Source organism: Bos indicus, chromosome 6 (genome assembly GCF_029378745.1).
Source record: "Bos indicus isolate NIAB-ARS_2022 breed Sahiwal x Tharparkar chromosome 6, NIAB-ARS_B.indTharparkar_mat_pri_1.0, whole genome shotgun sequence".
Taxonomy (NCBI): Eukaryota; Metazoa; Chordata; class Mammalia; order Artiodactyla; family Bovidae; genus Bos; species Bos indicus.
The window spans coordinates 117,039,636-117,054,179 of NC_091765.1; the positions used below are offsets into that span (position 1 = coordinate 117,039,636).

Here is a 14,544-nt window from a genome sequence, read left to right on the forward strand (position 1 = left end):
CAAGGTTTTCGTGCCTGCAGGCATCAGTTCAGTTCAGTCTCTTAGTCTTGTCCGACTCTCTGTGACCCATGCACGGCAGCACCCCCGGCTTCCCCGCATAGCCTGCAGCAGCAGCCTCATGAATTTCCTTTTCTTTTTTTATGAGGATCGTTATGCTGGCTTCGTTTACCTTGAAACGCAGACCTCAATCTACCGTCCGGATCACACAATTCAGCTTCTTCTCAGAACGTCATAAGCTTTTTCTGTTTCTAGGGAGCTCTTCCAGCATCACTAGTGACTCTTCGTGTGGTCTTATTGAAGGTTCACAGTGTTGCTCTAAGCATGATGGAAAATGCGTGTGAACAAGAGAGATCACCTCTTACTACAAGTATCAGTTTACTAGAGAGACAAACTGCTCACTTGGAAATGACAGGCGTTCCCAGGCATTTGTACGTGGATCCTCAGAACACCTGAGCTCAGCATGGTCTCAGTAGGAGGAGACGTCGAAGTCGTCACAGCAACTCAGCGGGCGCCGCGGTTCATTCAGGCAGGGACGTTCCACACCGCGGCTCCACGCCTGTCTGCATTCCTCCGCGCTGCCAGTGGCACCACGTATGTTCCGTGTTTGTGTGCTTCAGTTCTGGGAAATCTTAATGTTTTGTTATAGATTTGGGTACAGTTTATGGTAGTAAATGACAAAATAAATTTGCATCTTAACATTTTGTGTATTCATGATACACCGAATCTTTTCTTAATTTTTTCAGTATTCAGACTATAAAGTTCATCTCCAAGTTTCTTCAAATTGTTTTAAATCTAAAAAAAAATTTTTCAGTCTATTTATTGGAAAAAAATATCTATGTCTCCTTGGACCCACGATGTTCTGACCTGTGTTCCTCAAGGCTCAGCTACACTCCCAGCACCGTGCGGAGCGGCAGTGCAGGCCGCGGGCGCTTTGCCTGGGCTTCCCTTGATAGGAAGCTGGCTCTAAGAGCCTTGCTTTTTGACTTTAAGGAAATATGCAGCTACTCCTGTTTTCTCAAGAGTTTTTATTAAGAGTAGGATTGGGCTGGACCGGAGTTGGATTTTGTCACAGGGGTTTTTTCAGCAGCTGTACAGGTGATCGTGTAACTTTCTCCTTAGTCCTGTTCATGCAGTGACTTGTATTAATAGACTTCCTAACACTGAACCGACCTTGCTTTCCTGGTGTAAACTCATCTTGGCCTTGAGGTGCTATTTTCTCAGTGTAGTGTTGGACTCTGCAAATATTCTAGTTGAGATTGTCACATCAGTCAGCATTCACAGGCAGTGTTAGTCTATCGCTTGCCTTTTTTATGCGCTGTTTGTCATGTTTTGGTATAAGTAAACTTTATTTGGACATGTTTGTTCATTTTCTCTGCAACGGTGTGTATGGTATGAGGACTCTAGTCTGAAGCTTTGTAGAATTCCCCTCAAAACCACCTAAGCCTGGTGCTTTATGGGGTAGTTCCTTAATAACTTTCTCTACTTCTTCGACAGACGTTGGTCTATCTAACTTCTGTCTACAAGAGTCAGCCTGTATGACTGCTTTCTTAAGAGCGTGTGCGTCTCGCCTGGCTTTGGCCGTTACTCGCGTGACACTGTGCAGAGTAACCTCAGCCGCTCTAGCTCCGGGCACGCCCGCTGCTGCTCCAAGTGTTGCTTCTTACTCTGTGTCTCTGTGTTTCCCTTTTGGGTAAACTAGCTCCTGGTCTGTTTTGTGTAAGAACCAGGGTTTTTATTTACTAATGAATCGTCTTGCTGTTCTCTGCTGTATTTCTGCTCCCATCTTCAGTCTAACTTTATTATTTCCCTCCTGTGTATTCTTTTGATTTGTTTGTTTTTTCTTGCATTTATTTGATTCATGTATTTTAGTTCTTTTGTTTGTATTCATATCGGCATTTAAGGTTGTGAAATTTCCTCACTTTTAGTGTAATTCATTGGTTCTGACATATGCTATCTTCATTAGAAACTATTTGATTTCTGTTTATATTTCTCTTCCACCAAAAGTTGCTGTTAGAAGTGTATTTTGCTTTATTTCTAGGCAAAACAGGCTTTTGGGGATTTTGTTTTTGTTTTCAATTTCTGCTTGCCTTGCACTGTGATCTGGGTGTTATTTTAATATTCCTACTGTGTGCAGCCTTTTGAGGTTTTTTGTGTGCTTGATGGGTTCTTGTGTGTGTGCCGTGCTGCAGAAGAAGGTGTGTTCTGTTATCAGAAAGTGATGCTCGCTACGCGTCTGCCGCCTCTATTGATTGAGGGTCTGGATTCTATCACACCCTGACTCTAGGAAGAAGCAAGTCCCGGGAGAGCTCCATGCTGCTTCCTCAGACAACTTCCCAGCTCTGGATAGAACTGAGGGGGGTCACCAGTGTGGTTTGACTGGGGGGCACCTGCTCCAAAACGCCTCCCTTGGCCTCTCTCTGCAGGGTCACCAGACGGGTTTGTTGGGCCTGGGCCCCAGGCAGCTAACGGGGAAATGGGTAAGGTTTTCAGCAGCATCCTTTCTGATGGGGTTTGGAGCACCTGTGGATTTCCAAAATAAAGGGAGGAGGGTGAGGCCCAAGGGTGGCTGGACACGGGCTGGCACACACCTGCTCTGAGCTTGGGTGCGTTTTGGTCTTATGCCCATCATCTAAAGACAGCTGCTGGCAATACCAAGGTCAAGGGCAGGGTTTAAAAGTGGGCGAAACCGCTTCACGCAGAAGGAGAAGGAAAATGCGTCGGAACTTGGAGGTCAGGTGGTGAAACAGATGAACCTTAGGACATCACTGAAAATGGTGGGGCAGGCAGCTCTGAGCGCCCACCTGCCGCCAGAAGCATGCGAAACGCAAGCACGCACCGCCAGACTCGACTTTGTCAGAATGCTGGGACGCCGCCAGCCGCGGGCAGCAATCAAGCCAGTGCTGAGTCAAGAAAAAAAGACTGAAACAGGAGCGCTTTCTGGTCTTCTCGTGTGGCCCACAGCACCCCTGTGACGGGGCAGCACCCGCCCAGGGTGGGCCCCGTCCCTGGCTCCGGAGAGCCCGAGAGACGGCACACAGAGCAGTGTTTGTCTGTCCCTGCCCTGCCGGGGGCGGCCAGAAGCACAGACTCGGCGTTGACTCCCCAGCTCGGAACCCTCTCCAGGCAGAAAGGGGCGGCCTTGCCGGGAAACATCAGAGATCAGCAACAGCAGGGGGCAAGGGGGTGGCCAACAACAGAGCCCACAGCTCAGGGCTGGGAGGAGAAGCTGGGAGCAAGGGTCTTCAGGAAATAGGACACTCAGAGCCTCGGCCTGTGAGGACAGCTGGAAGCCACGTGCAGGCCAGGGCAGCCCCCATGCCCCACCCGGAGCCCTGAGCAGACCCTGAGCGTCACGGCAGCAGCAGAGAAGGCAGGCTCTGCAGGAGGCCTCCCAGGCAGGCTCCTCTGTGCGGCCTCTCTGCCTTCCTCCTTCCTGTCTCTGTCTCTGCCCACCTGACGGGCTCACTCCATCAGGGAGATGCAGGGTACGCGCACGGCTGGGCGAGGAGGGCCTGGCAAGGGGAAGGGGCCCGGGTGCCCGCCTGCCCCTCTGCTTCCCAGGCTCAACTTTAACCTTAGGAGATCAAGTGAGCATGCACGGTCAGACATGGGGCTGCTGCTGCTGCTATCTGGGCGCCCAGGACGGGCTGACGCCCCGGCCCCTCCCTCTGGGGGGCAGGGTGCAGGCGGCCTGTCCAGTCCTGTGGAGGGTCCAGATGTCGCCCCCTTGCCGCCCTCAGCAGCAGGACCCAGCCCAGGCCTCTCTCCCGGCGCTCGGGCACTGGAGCCACTGCCTGGTTTGGGGTGTGGACGCCCCAGAACCTGGCTGGCTCGCATCTGTTGGGAGGCCCTGGCTGACACGGATGCTGTAGATGCTGACCGTCTCCCCTGGGAAGGTCCTCGGGGTGAGAGGAGGCCGTGCAGGTGGACCCTGGAGGACCTCTGCGGAGGAGGCCCCAGCCTGCCTGACCATACGCTGTCTTCCCACGCAGGAAGGACGTCTCCCCAGAGCGTGTGACGCATGCCGACAGGGAGCAGACCAAGAAGGTGGTGTATGCGGTGGTCTATGGAGCAGGTAGGTGTGGCGGGGTGGGAGGCCTGCGTCACCTGGAGGCCAGACGGGGCGGGGGCGCCTGCGTTGAAATGCGGTGGAGCTGTGGAGTGGTGCTCGGGCCCTGGAGCTCGCTCTGCGGGTCCCTGGGCCCCGTCCGCGTGCTGCTGACCTGGTAGGCACTAGGCACAGGCAGGCCGCTCGCCCCCGTAACCCTGCGTCGCCACGGCCTTTGCGGTGGGAGCAGGCGGCGGGCAGAAGCGAGGGCTTCCCTCGGCCTGCCCTGAGGCACAGCCTGGCTTCCAGGAGACTCCTCCCCGGCCCCTCCCAGTGAGGAGCTCTGTGCGCGCTGGGGGCTCCCCTAGACTTAGTCCGGCTCCTTCTGGAGAGGCGCTGTGTGATCTCCTGCGGAGGAGCGGAGCTCCGTGCTGTAAACACGCAGTGAGTCAGTAGCCGTGAAGGTGACGAGGGTGATTTGGCTGCTCTCAGCCCTCCCGGTGACGGGGTTCCCACCCCAGGCGTCCCCGATGCCGCCGTCCAGGCTGCCAGCCGGCTGCGTCTGCCTCCCGGGAGGCGCAAGGCGTCCTGGGCGCCCAGGCCCGGCTCCTGGGCTGCGATGCTGTGTTTTCAGCCCAGCATGGTGGGTCTGGAGGCGGCCACTCCGGCCATGGAGGGCACGGGGGCAAGGCCTGGTTTCAGGGTCGTGATCACCGTGATGATGACGGCAGGAGGCCACAGAGAGAGAGCAGGACAGGGACGAGTGAAATGATGTCCCCTCCCCATCCCCAAGGGGCCCCTCGCCCCTCTCCCCAGGGCTCAGCGAAGGGCTGTCCCCTGGAAACGGCAGTGCCTGCTACCTGGGGCCTTGGCCAGGAGGGCAGGGCTGGGCTCACTGCTGCCCTCGGCCCCTTGGACTCTGCTGCCTGCCCACCAGCCCAGCCCCAGCCCGCAGGCGCCTCCGCCTGGAGGTGGCCCCTGAGCCTCCTGTCCTGCTCTGAGCTCCCACCACCCGCAGAGCCGGTTCAAACTTGATTCTCCTCCACTTGTTGCCACTGCTGAAGCTCAGCTCCACACCCAGTCTCTGGGGGTTGCTGAGTGCCAGCTCCACCCCGGGCTCCGGGGCTGCTGCTCCACAGGGCTGGCGTTTGTCAGACGAGCCACACGAGCCGGTCCACGGGGCGCACTGAGCCACCAGACTCATCCAGCGCAGCTGCTGGTGCCCGTGGGGCCCATTGACCGGGGCCGGGCCAGCCTGTGCTTTATGGGCTGCCCAGGAGCCGGCTGGCCATGGGCCAGTGTCCCAAAACGCGTACCAGGCTCTCACGAAGCCCTGGGGCTGAAGCAGGGGGAGAACGGTTCCAGTTCTGTGTAGGGCAGAGAGTACTGGGGAAGGCGGAGTGAAAGTTACTCCTAAACCTAATTTCATCTCTCACACACACACACACCTAGACACACACAGACACACTGATGTGCGTGCACAGGAGGCAACTCACCCTCTGCGGGAGAAGCCCGATGGCTGTTCACGTGGGGCCTGTGAGGTGCAGGCCCCTCGTGCTCCTGCCCAGGGCATCCTCACCCCCCGTGCCCCTAGGGAGACGGGCCTGTGTTTTCACAGCTGAAACAGCAGGAACTGATAGGCTCAATCAAAGTGTAGAGGGAAATTGTGCCTGAAGAAAGGGCAGGAAACGCAAGGACAGAAGCCCTCATGGAGCCAAACGGGGTCTCACTTGGGGGCAGGGGGGCACCGTGATCTTAGAGTGGGACAGACCCCCATCAAGGGCATGGGGAGCAAGTGCCAGGGCTGGAGAACTGAGCGGAACTTCGGTCTCCGGCTCAGCCCATCTTTGCTTCTCTCAGACTTCCACAGCACCGGCCCCTCTCGGGAGCAGGGACCTAGGGACAATAGCCCCACAGACAGAAGAGGAGTCCTTCCCAGCCTCGGACCCTGGGAAGGAGACTGTGGCCCCTGCGCCACTCTCTCCTGCAGGCACCGGCTGTACAGTGTGCCAGGGCGCGGTATCATACACAGCCACCCGAAGGTCCCGTAGGTGCCCAAAGCACACAGAACTGGGGGTGGGCCAACACTTGGAAGGAAGGAGGGACACGGTGAGCCGTCTCACTCTCCACCTGAAGCCAGACCCCGTCAGTGCCGGGCGTGGCCAAGACTCCAGCAGAAACGAGAGCCTCATCAGCGTGAAGAGCCAGAGGACAGAGGCTGGGCAATCAGCGAGTCCAGAGAGTGGCGGGAGAAACCTCAGAAAGCAGAGCACCGGAGAAGAGCACCACATCCTGAGCTTGAACTTGGCCCCCACCTCTGGCTGCCCCCTCGACTGGGCACGAACGGGCCGGCTTCAGACAGCCCCGCTTCAGCCACTGCAGCGGGGCCAAGTTTGAAGTCTGACTTTAGCCAAATTAACTGGTCCTGTGCTGCTGAGAGACACAGGCGAGCCTAGAGCGTCTACAGTATGCCATCTGCAAGAGCCAGGACAGCCGAAAATCACAAAAACATGAAGAAAGAGGATAGCCTGATCCAACTCAGAAGAAGAGACACGTACACCCGAGTCACTCTGCTGCAGGCCTGAAACGAACGTGGTACGTCGACCACACTCGGCTGCCACTGATGCAACACACCGCTGACCCGTCAGTGTGGACGCACCGCAGACGTCGTGCCAGATGAAAAAGAAATCCAGAGGAGAGCTGATGGTGTGTAACTGATTACACCTTTAAATGAAATTCTAGGACAGCCACAGTTAGTTTACAGGATGACACACTTTATGTTATATGCATTTTTCCACAATAAAATAATGAAAAGAAAATCTGCACTGATAGAAAGCGAACAAGTGGTTTCCTGGGACCTGCAGATAACCACAATTCAGGGTGTCGTCCTAGAACTCGGGGTCCTGTCCTAGAACTCGGGGTCCTTTCCTGGAACTTGGGGTGCCATCTTGGAATTTGGGGTGCTGTCCTGGAACTCTGGGTCCTGTCCTGGAACCCGGGGTGCCATCTTAGAATTTGGGGTTCTATCCTAGAACTTGGGGGCTTGTCCTGGAACTCAGGTGTCATCCTAGAACTCAGGGTGCCATCCTGGAACTTGGGTTGTCATCCTAGAATTTGGGGTACTGTCCGAGAACTCAAAATGCCATCTTGGAACTTGGGGTGTCATCCTAGAACTCAGGGTGCTGTCCTGGAACTCAGGGTGCAGCCCTGGAACTCTGGGTCCTGTCCTGGAACTTGGGGTCCTGTTCTGGAACTTGGGGTCCTGTTCTGGAACTTGGGAGTCCTGTCCTGGAACTTGGGGTGCTATCCTGACCAGAGATCTCGCTATAAGAAGCTTCATCAGATCACCTGTGTCCTGAAATAACCAAATATTAGCCTGGACCAGATGTATTTGTTTAAAAAAAAAAATCCCCTGGAAGTGAGCTCCCCACCACCATTCCCTCATGATTTGGCCTGGGGACTTTCCCTTCCTCTTTATGCGCCCACACTCCCCAGCCTCCCCAGTTCTGAGACCAGCTTCCCTCTGGACAGGCTGCGATCAGGTCTGCACCCCCTGAAGGGTGCCAGGCCCTGGTCAGCATCCTAATCAATGAGCATTTACCAGGCCCTGGTCCATACTGGCCAGCGCCAAGCACTTAGATCCTGGAGCCAAAAGCCAGCACCATCCTGACCGGTCAGAAGAGGCAGGGGTGCCCACCAGGCCTTGACTCCCTGAGTCTCTCCAGAGCCTCTGTGGACTCGCTTCCATGCATGCTGGTCACTGCCTGGTGCCCCTGGGCCCCATGAGGTCAGAGTTAGGCTGACCGCTGACTGAGTTTCTGCTCACACAGGGAAGGAGCGGCTTGCTGCTTGCCTCGGAGTTCCTGTTCGGGAAGCTGCCCGGTTTTTGGAGAGCTTTCTGCAGAAGTACAAGAAAATAAAGGACTTCACCCAAGCAACCGTTGCTCGGTGTCAGCAGACAGGTGAGCCAGCTGCAAGCAAAGCTGTGGGCAGCCCCCACTCCCCCCCGGGCCCTCCTCTGGTGGGGAGTGGGGGCCCCTGGAGCCGGGTGAGCTCCCGCCCCGCTGGGGAGGTGGGACCACAGACTCCATGCGAGGAGGGTCCAGAGCCAGGCTCTGCTCAAGGCCTCAACACCCCGGCATGTGTGGGAAATGCTGAGTGGGTGGGCTCATGGAAAGAGTGAGTCCCGCACCTGGAAATGGAGAGCTAAAAAGCTACAGAGTTTACCCTCAGTCTGGTCACAGATTTCCGAGAATATCAAATAGAACCTGTTCTGTGACCACAGTGGAATAGGAAGGTAGCTTTATATCTGCATGTGAGGCCATCCATTCGTCTGCCTACTTGAAAGACTCACTGCACTCCTCAATAATCTTGGAGTTTATTCTGTTGCTTAATTCTTTGGCATGAGGGATCTTAGTTCCCCGACCAGGGATCAAACCCTCGCCCCTGCAGTGGAAGCATGGAGTCTTAACCACTGGGCTACCAGGGAAGTCTCCAATGTGGGACTTTAAAAAGAAGTCCCAAGCGAATGACAGACATCTTAGAAATAAATGGCAGCATAAATATCCCATTGCAAAACTGTGAGACATGGCCACCAATTAAAGATGAAGGGATTTTTTTTTTTAAGTGTTTCAAAAAGGAAGACATGTCTCTGGACATAAAAGACAGTCTTCAACCTGAGACATGTAGCAAAGAGCAGCAGAGCAGACTAAAGGGGAAGGAGGTCAGCACCACAGCAGCTCCTGGAACAGACACGGAGCGGGGCTCAGCACGCGTCCCAGAGCAGGCTTGGGACCCACGCCTGCACTGGGGGCTTGCTGCTGACCCTCTCGTGGGAGCCTGCGAGCACGACTCCCCCTGGGCTGACCAGCCCGAGCCGGGCCAGGTCAGTGCTCAGCCACAGCAGCCTCCTGGGGGCTCCAGGAAGCCAGCAAACCATCTCCACCCCCCAGGAAGTGCCCCACGGGCCTCAGGCTCCCTGGGCTGGGGGTGAACCCCACACCTGGATGAGACAAAAGGCTACCGATGACGAAATATTAGGACGGTGACAGAAGCAGTGTTAGTGAGTCAGTCCACGGAGCCACTGAGGGTGGAGACAGTCAAACACAGGCCCTCGTGCCGTGCGGCGTGGGCCGGTGTCGACGGGCTTCCGTGATACTGACCGAGTCCTCGCTGCGACTCAGACGCTTGGGCGGCCCTGTTGCCCGCCTCACAGAGGAAGAGGAGGAGACCGAGGGGACAGCCGTTTCCCAAGTCCATGGGGCTCGCGGAGGTGCCAGCTGGGACCCCCGCCCCACCCTCGGCTGCCCGGCAGGGCCAGTGTCCCCTCCATGGGAGGCCCTGCAGGCCTGCCTGGTACCTTTCGCGAAGGGCCCAGGGCCTCCCGTGTCCCAGCGCGAAGCATGGGTGCCCTCTGACCCAGCGTTGCACGTGTGAGCAAACACTCAGTGACCCTCAGTTACGCCACACGCGTGTGTTGAACGCCTACCCGGTGCCAGGCGCCGTGCTGACACCAGGAGCTCACTGCTTCCCTGGAGCCCCAACCCCGGGACGTGGCCCACAAGGGAGCAAGTCCATCCAGACGGTGCAGGCGTAGGAAGCACGGTGCCCAGCACACAGTCAGAAATCCCTGGAAAACCACAGAGGCAGAGGCGGCCTTAACTACGCGCTTTGCAGCCAGTGCTCGGGACAGTCATTTTTGTAATGACGGCTTATACTAGCAGCTCTTCCAGTCCCCAGACACGTATAAGATCAAGCTGGGGATTTAGTTCTTACCAACACCTAGCAAAACCAGCGTCCTCACCAGTCAGGAGTATCACCAACGCGGCACTTCACAGTTCTTTTTCCTAAAGAGGACCCCAGGGACGGAAGCTTGGGGCCCACGGAGGCTGGCCCTAGAGTGAGGGATGTGGTCTCTGACGCAGACCCCCAACCCCTCCCTGAGCAGACTAAGGACTGATGTTTCCTCCCCAGTTCCAGTTTCCATAGTCCAGAATTGCTCCTGCACCCAAGTCTCGCACATGGCTTTTTACCTTTTAGTGTAAAAATCACCCTTCTGTCCCATGTCAGATCTAAGAGCAGCACAGAAGTCAGAGAGGGTGCAAAGCTTGCCGCCAGGCAAGCCCAGGCCCCTGCCACTGTCCCGCTTCCCAACACAGAATCCGTGTCCACACAGAACAGCGTGTCCCGCACTGGACGTGGACTGAAGGCCTCCGGGCGGAGCTCCGGCTGCGGCGGGGCGGGGCGGTGGGCGGGACCTCCGCTGGAGCAGCCCCGGCCAGAGGGCAGGGCCCCGGCCGCCGCTCCCACTCCCGCTCACCGGTGCCCTCCGCCCGCTTTCCTCCCGGACCACAGGCTACGTGGAGTCCATCATGGGCCGCAGGAGGCCGCTGCCCAGGATCCGAGCTCACGACCCGCAGCTTCGGGCGCAGGCGGAGCGGCAAGCGGCGAACTTCGTGGTGCAAGGTGCCGGAGCCCCTCTACTCCCGGGTCTTCAGCCCCGCAGGACGGGTGACTGTCGGACCTGCCCCTGCGAGGCTAGCTCTGCAGGCAGCAGGCAGGCTCCTGGAGGTCGTCCGCCAGCGCTAGAGTCAAACGGAGACCCGTCCCACCACCCTCGGCCCGAACTCTCGCTGTACCCCTGGCAGGTGTGAGGCCGTGGGGCCCAGCGCACCTTCCAGGGATCCACGCAGGAGGCGGGCGGAGGGCCCATGTGCGCAGGCCTCCAGCTCTGGGAGCCCCTGGGCGTCCGGGTGGAGGGAGGGCAGGGGCGTGACCACGGTCCACACACCCGGCGCCCTCCTCAGGAGGCCCTGGGAGCCTGGCAGCCCAGCCGCGTCCCCACTTGTGACCCCAGGGCTCGGGTGGAGAGCCAAGGCCTACAGGCCCAGAGGCAGGGCTGGAGGCGGGCCAGAGCCCTGGAGGGGTGTCTGCTGTAGGGGGCACCCAGCAGACCCGGGGCGGGAGGTGTGGGCCGTGGGGCACGGAGGGTGAGCCCCACGGAGAGGCCGGTGCAGCGCTGCCCCGGCCTCAGCCTCACGCCTCGCTTGGCCAGTGGAGAGGACGCTGCCCCACCTCCACCCTGGCCCCCCAGCCACACCCTGCTTCCCCTCCGGTCTCTTCACATCCTCTCAGCCCGCCCACTCCTCCTAAGGCAGCAAGCCTCTCCACATCCAGCCAGGGCAGAGGGTCCCCAGGCCCCAAGTCCCCACGAGCCCCACAGAGAGGCCGGCAGGCTGGCCGCAGAGACCAGCGGACACTGCCGGCAACCCTGCTATGCCCTGGGGGCAGCTGCCGCCCTGAGGTGGGGGGAGGCGGCCCACAGACTGCAGGCTTGTTTCTCCGTGAACCTGGGAGCTTCAAAGGGCTTAAGGCCAGGAATGGAGACCTGAGCTTCAGTCTCGTCCCAGGAGCAGAGCTGCTTGTTGAGACACCCACTGTGAGCTGGGCACCAGAATGAGCAGCCCCACTGTGCTGGTGCCCGCTGACTGTGTGACTGGCCCTGCTCACGTCCCGGGGCTGCACACCGGGAGCCTGAGGCTTGCTGGGGATCAAGGGCCACGTGGCGGGTGGGCTGCGGGAGCAGGGATGACCCAGTGCCTCAGTCCCGGCCCCATCATCCTGCAGCCGGTGTGGTGGACACCGTGCGGTCAGAATCCGTGAGTGTGCTGAGACCCTGCTCCCGGGGCTCCTGGGGAGCTGCGTTATGTGGCAAAAGGGAGTCTGCAGGGGTAGGGTCCTCAGTCAGCTGACCTCAGCTCACCAGGCCAAGGTGGGACATCCCAGGTGGGCCTGGCCTGACCAGGTGGGCCCTCGAGAGAAGGTTTAGGGGCCAGAGTCCGAGGCCCTGACCATGGAGGAGTCAAGCAGACTCTAGCGAGAGGCCCATGGCCCCCAGGAAGCAGGAACCTCTGTCCGCTGGCTCCAAGGAAGTGAACCTGGCCATCACCAAGGTCGTCCGAGAGGGAGCCTTCCCTAGCAGAGCCTCCAGATGAGGAGCTGGCCAGGGGCCAGGTCCAGAGGAGCGTAGGGGCCCCCCCACCTGCAGGAGCGGAGAGGCCAGAGGGAGACCCATGGTTCTGACCTGCTGAGTACAGGGCCACATGCCCCGCAGTGTGGACAGATCAGCCCGCCCGCCTGGGTGGCGGGCTGCAGGCTGGGCCTCACACAGCGCCTGAACCGGAGCCCTTTGGTTCCACAGGCTCAGCTGCCGACCTCTGCAAGATGGCCATGATCCGCATCTTCACGGCTATGGCCACGTCGCCTACCCTGACGGCCAGGTCAGTGAGCGAGCCGCCGGTCCCCGGGACCTGCCCTCCCTGGCGGGGTGTGGGCCTGCCACCCACCCCAGCTCCAGCTCTGCCCCAGTTGATCCCTGGATGTGCTCCACCCAGGCCCTGCTGGCCCCCGAGGTCCCAGCCTGGGTGCAGGTCGGGGGTGAATTCTCCCCCCGGATCCCCGGGTCCCCTCCTGGCAGCCCCCCGGTCTCCCCCTCCCACCTTGGCCTCCACGTACGTTTGCGCGCTTCACCCTAGAAGCCTCCGGCTCTGTGTGTGGCCATGGGGAGAGCCTGCCCTGCCGAGGACCCCTCCCTGGGGCTCAGCCTACCCCCACCCGGGGCGAAGTGCGTGGCGGGTTAGGTGGGAAAACCTTCTGAAACGCTGTGTGTCATGGGCCCACCCTGAGGGGCATGCTCACCCCCATGTGCCTGCAGCATGTCCCCAGCCGTGAGGACAGCTGGACCCCTCCCCTGCCGCCGCTGGGACAGGGGACCCGCTGGGACACAGAGACCCTTTGGGACACAGGGACCCGCTGGGGCAGGGGACCTGTGCCTGGGGCTGCCCTCTCTGCAGAGCTCGCTGTGTCCCGGGGCTTCTGGTGCTCTTACATCCTCTGGTGCACCTACATCCAAGGTGAAGGACGCTTCCCTCACCTGAGGTCGCCCACCTTCCCTCAGGAAGTTTTCTCCTTTACGTTTTCAGACATTTCCTCCTGTTCATGGTCACCATGGAGCCTACATTCTTTTTTAAAAATTATTTAATTGAAGAATAATTATTTTACAATACTGTGATGGTTTCTGCCATACATCGACATGAATCGGCCACAGATGTACATGTATCCCCCCATCCTGAACCCCCGCACCACCTCCCTCACCACCCCATCCCCTGGGTTGCCCCGAGCACTGGCTTTGGGGGCCCTGCTTCATGCATCGAACTTGCACTGCTCATCTGTTCTACATACAGTGACGTGAAAGCGAGTCACTCAGCCGTGTTCACCTCTGTGCAACCCCAGGGACTATACAGTCCTGGAATTCTCCAGGCCAGAATACTGGAGTGGGTAGCCTTTCCCTTCTCCAGGGGATCTTCCCAGCCCAGGGATCGACCCAGGTCTCCCACATGGCAGGCAAATTCTTTACCAGCTGAGCCACATGGGAAGCCCAAGAATACGGGAGTGGGTAGCCTATCCCTTCTCCAGGGGATCTTCCTGGCCCAGGAATTGAACTGGGGTCTCCTGCACTGCAGGCGGATTCTTTACCAGCTGAGCCGCCAGGGAACCCCTATGCACCTTATTGCCAAATTCAGGCTTAAATTGAAAAAAGTACGGAAAACCACCAGACAATTCAGGTATGACTCAAATCCTTTACAATTATACAGTGGAAGTGAGAAACAGATTCAAGGGATTAGATCTCACAGACAGAGTGCCTGAAGAACTATGGACAGAGGTTTGTGACATTGTACAGGAGGCAGGGATCAAGACCATCTCCAAGAAAAAGAAATGCAAAAAGGCAAAATGGTTGTCTGAGGAGGCCTTACAAATATCTGTGAAAAGAAGAGAAGCGAAAGGCAAAGGAGAAAAGGAAAGATATACCCATTTGAATGCAGAGTTCCAAAGAATAGCAAGGAGAGATAAGAAAGCCTTCCTCAGCGATCAATGCAAAGAAATAGAGGAAAACAATAGAATGAGAAAGTCTAGGGATCTCTTCAAGAACACTATAGATACCAAGGGAACATTTCCTGCAAAGATGGGCTCAATAAAGGACAGAAATGGTATGGACCTAACAGAAGCAGAAGATACTAAGAAGAGGTGGCAAGAATACACAGAAGAACTGTACAAAAAAGATCTTCATGACCCAGATAATCACGATGGTGTGATCACTGACCTAGAGCCAGACATCCTGGAATGTGAAGTCCAGTGGGCCTTAGGAAGCATCACTACAAACAAATCTAGTGGAGGTGATGGAATTCCAGTTGAACTATTCCAAATCCTGAAATATGATGCTGTGAAAGTGCTGCACTCAATATGCCAGCAAATTTGGAAAACTCAGCAGTGACCACAGGACCGGAAAAGGTCAGTTTTCATTCCAGTCTCAAAGAAAGGCAGTGTCAAAGAATGTTCAAAATTCTCCAAGCCAGAATTCAACAGTACGTGAACCATGAACTTCCAGATGTTCAAGCTGGTTTTAGAAAAGGCAGAGGAACCAGAGATCTGTTAATCCA

At 57.6% G+C, this 14,544-nt stretch overlaps 1 protein-coding gene across 2 annotated transcripts in view; it reads left to right on the plus strand.

The window, feature by feature from the left end:
• Window positions 1-14,544, plus strand: part of POLN (DNA polymerase nu) — a 153,029-nt gene that overhangs the window by 127,342 nt on the left and 11,143 nt on the right. For both annotated transcript variants that reach the window (XM_070791923.1, XM_070791922.1), the window contains 4 exons: window positions 3,993-4,075; window positions 7,879-8,010; window positions 10,403-10,513; window positions 12,249-12,327. In XM_070791923.1, the coding sequence (XP_070648024.1) occupies window positions 3,993-4,075; window positions 7,879-8,010; window positions 10,403-10,513; window positions 12,249-12,327 (405 nt within the window). The remainder of the gene's footprint in view (window positions 1-3,992; window positions 4,076-7,878; window positions 8,011-10,402; window positions 10,514-12,248; window positions 12,328-14,544) is intronic.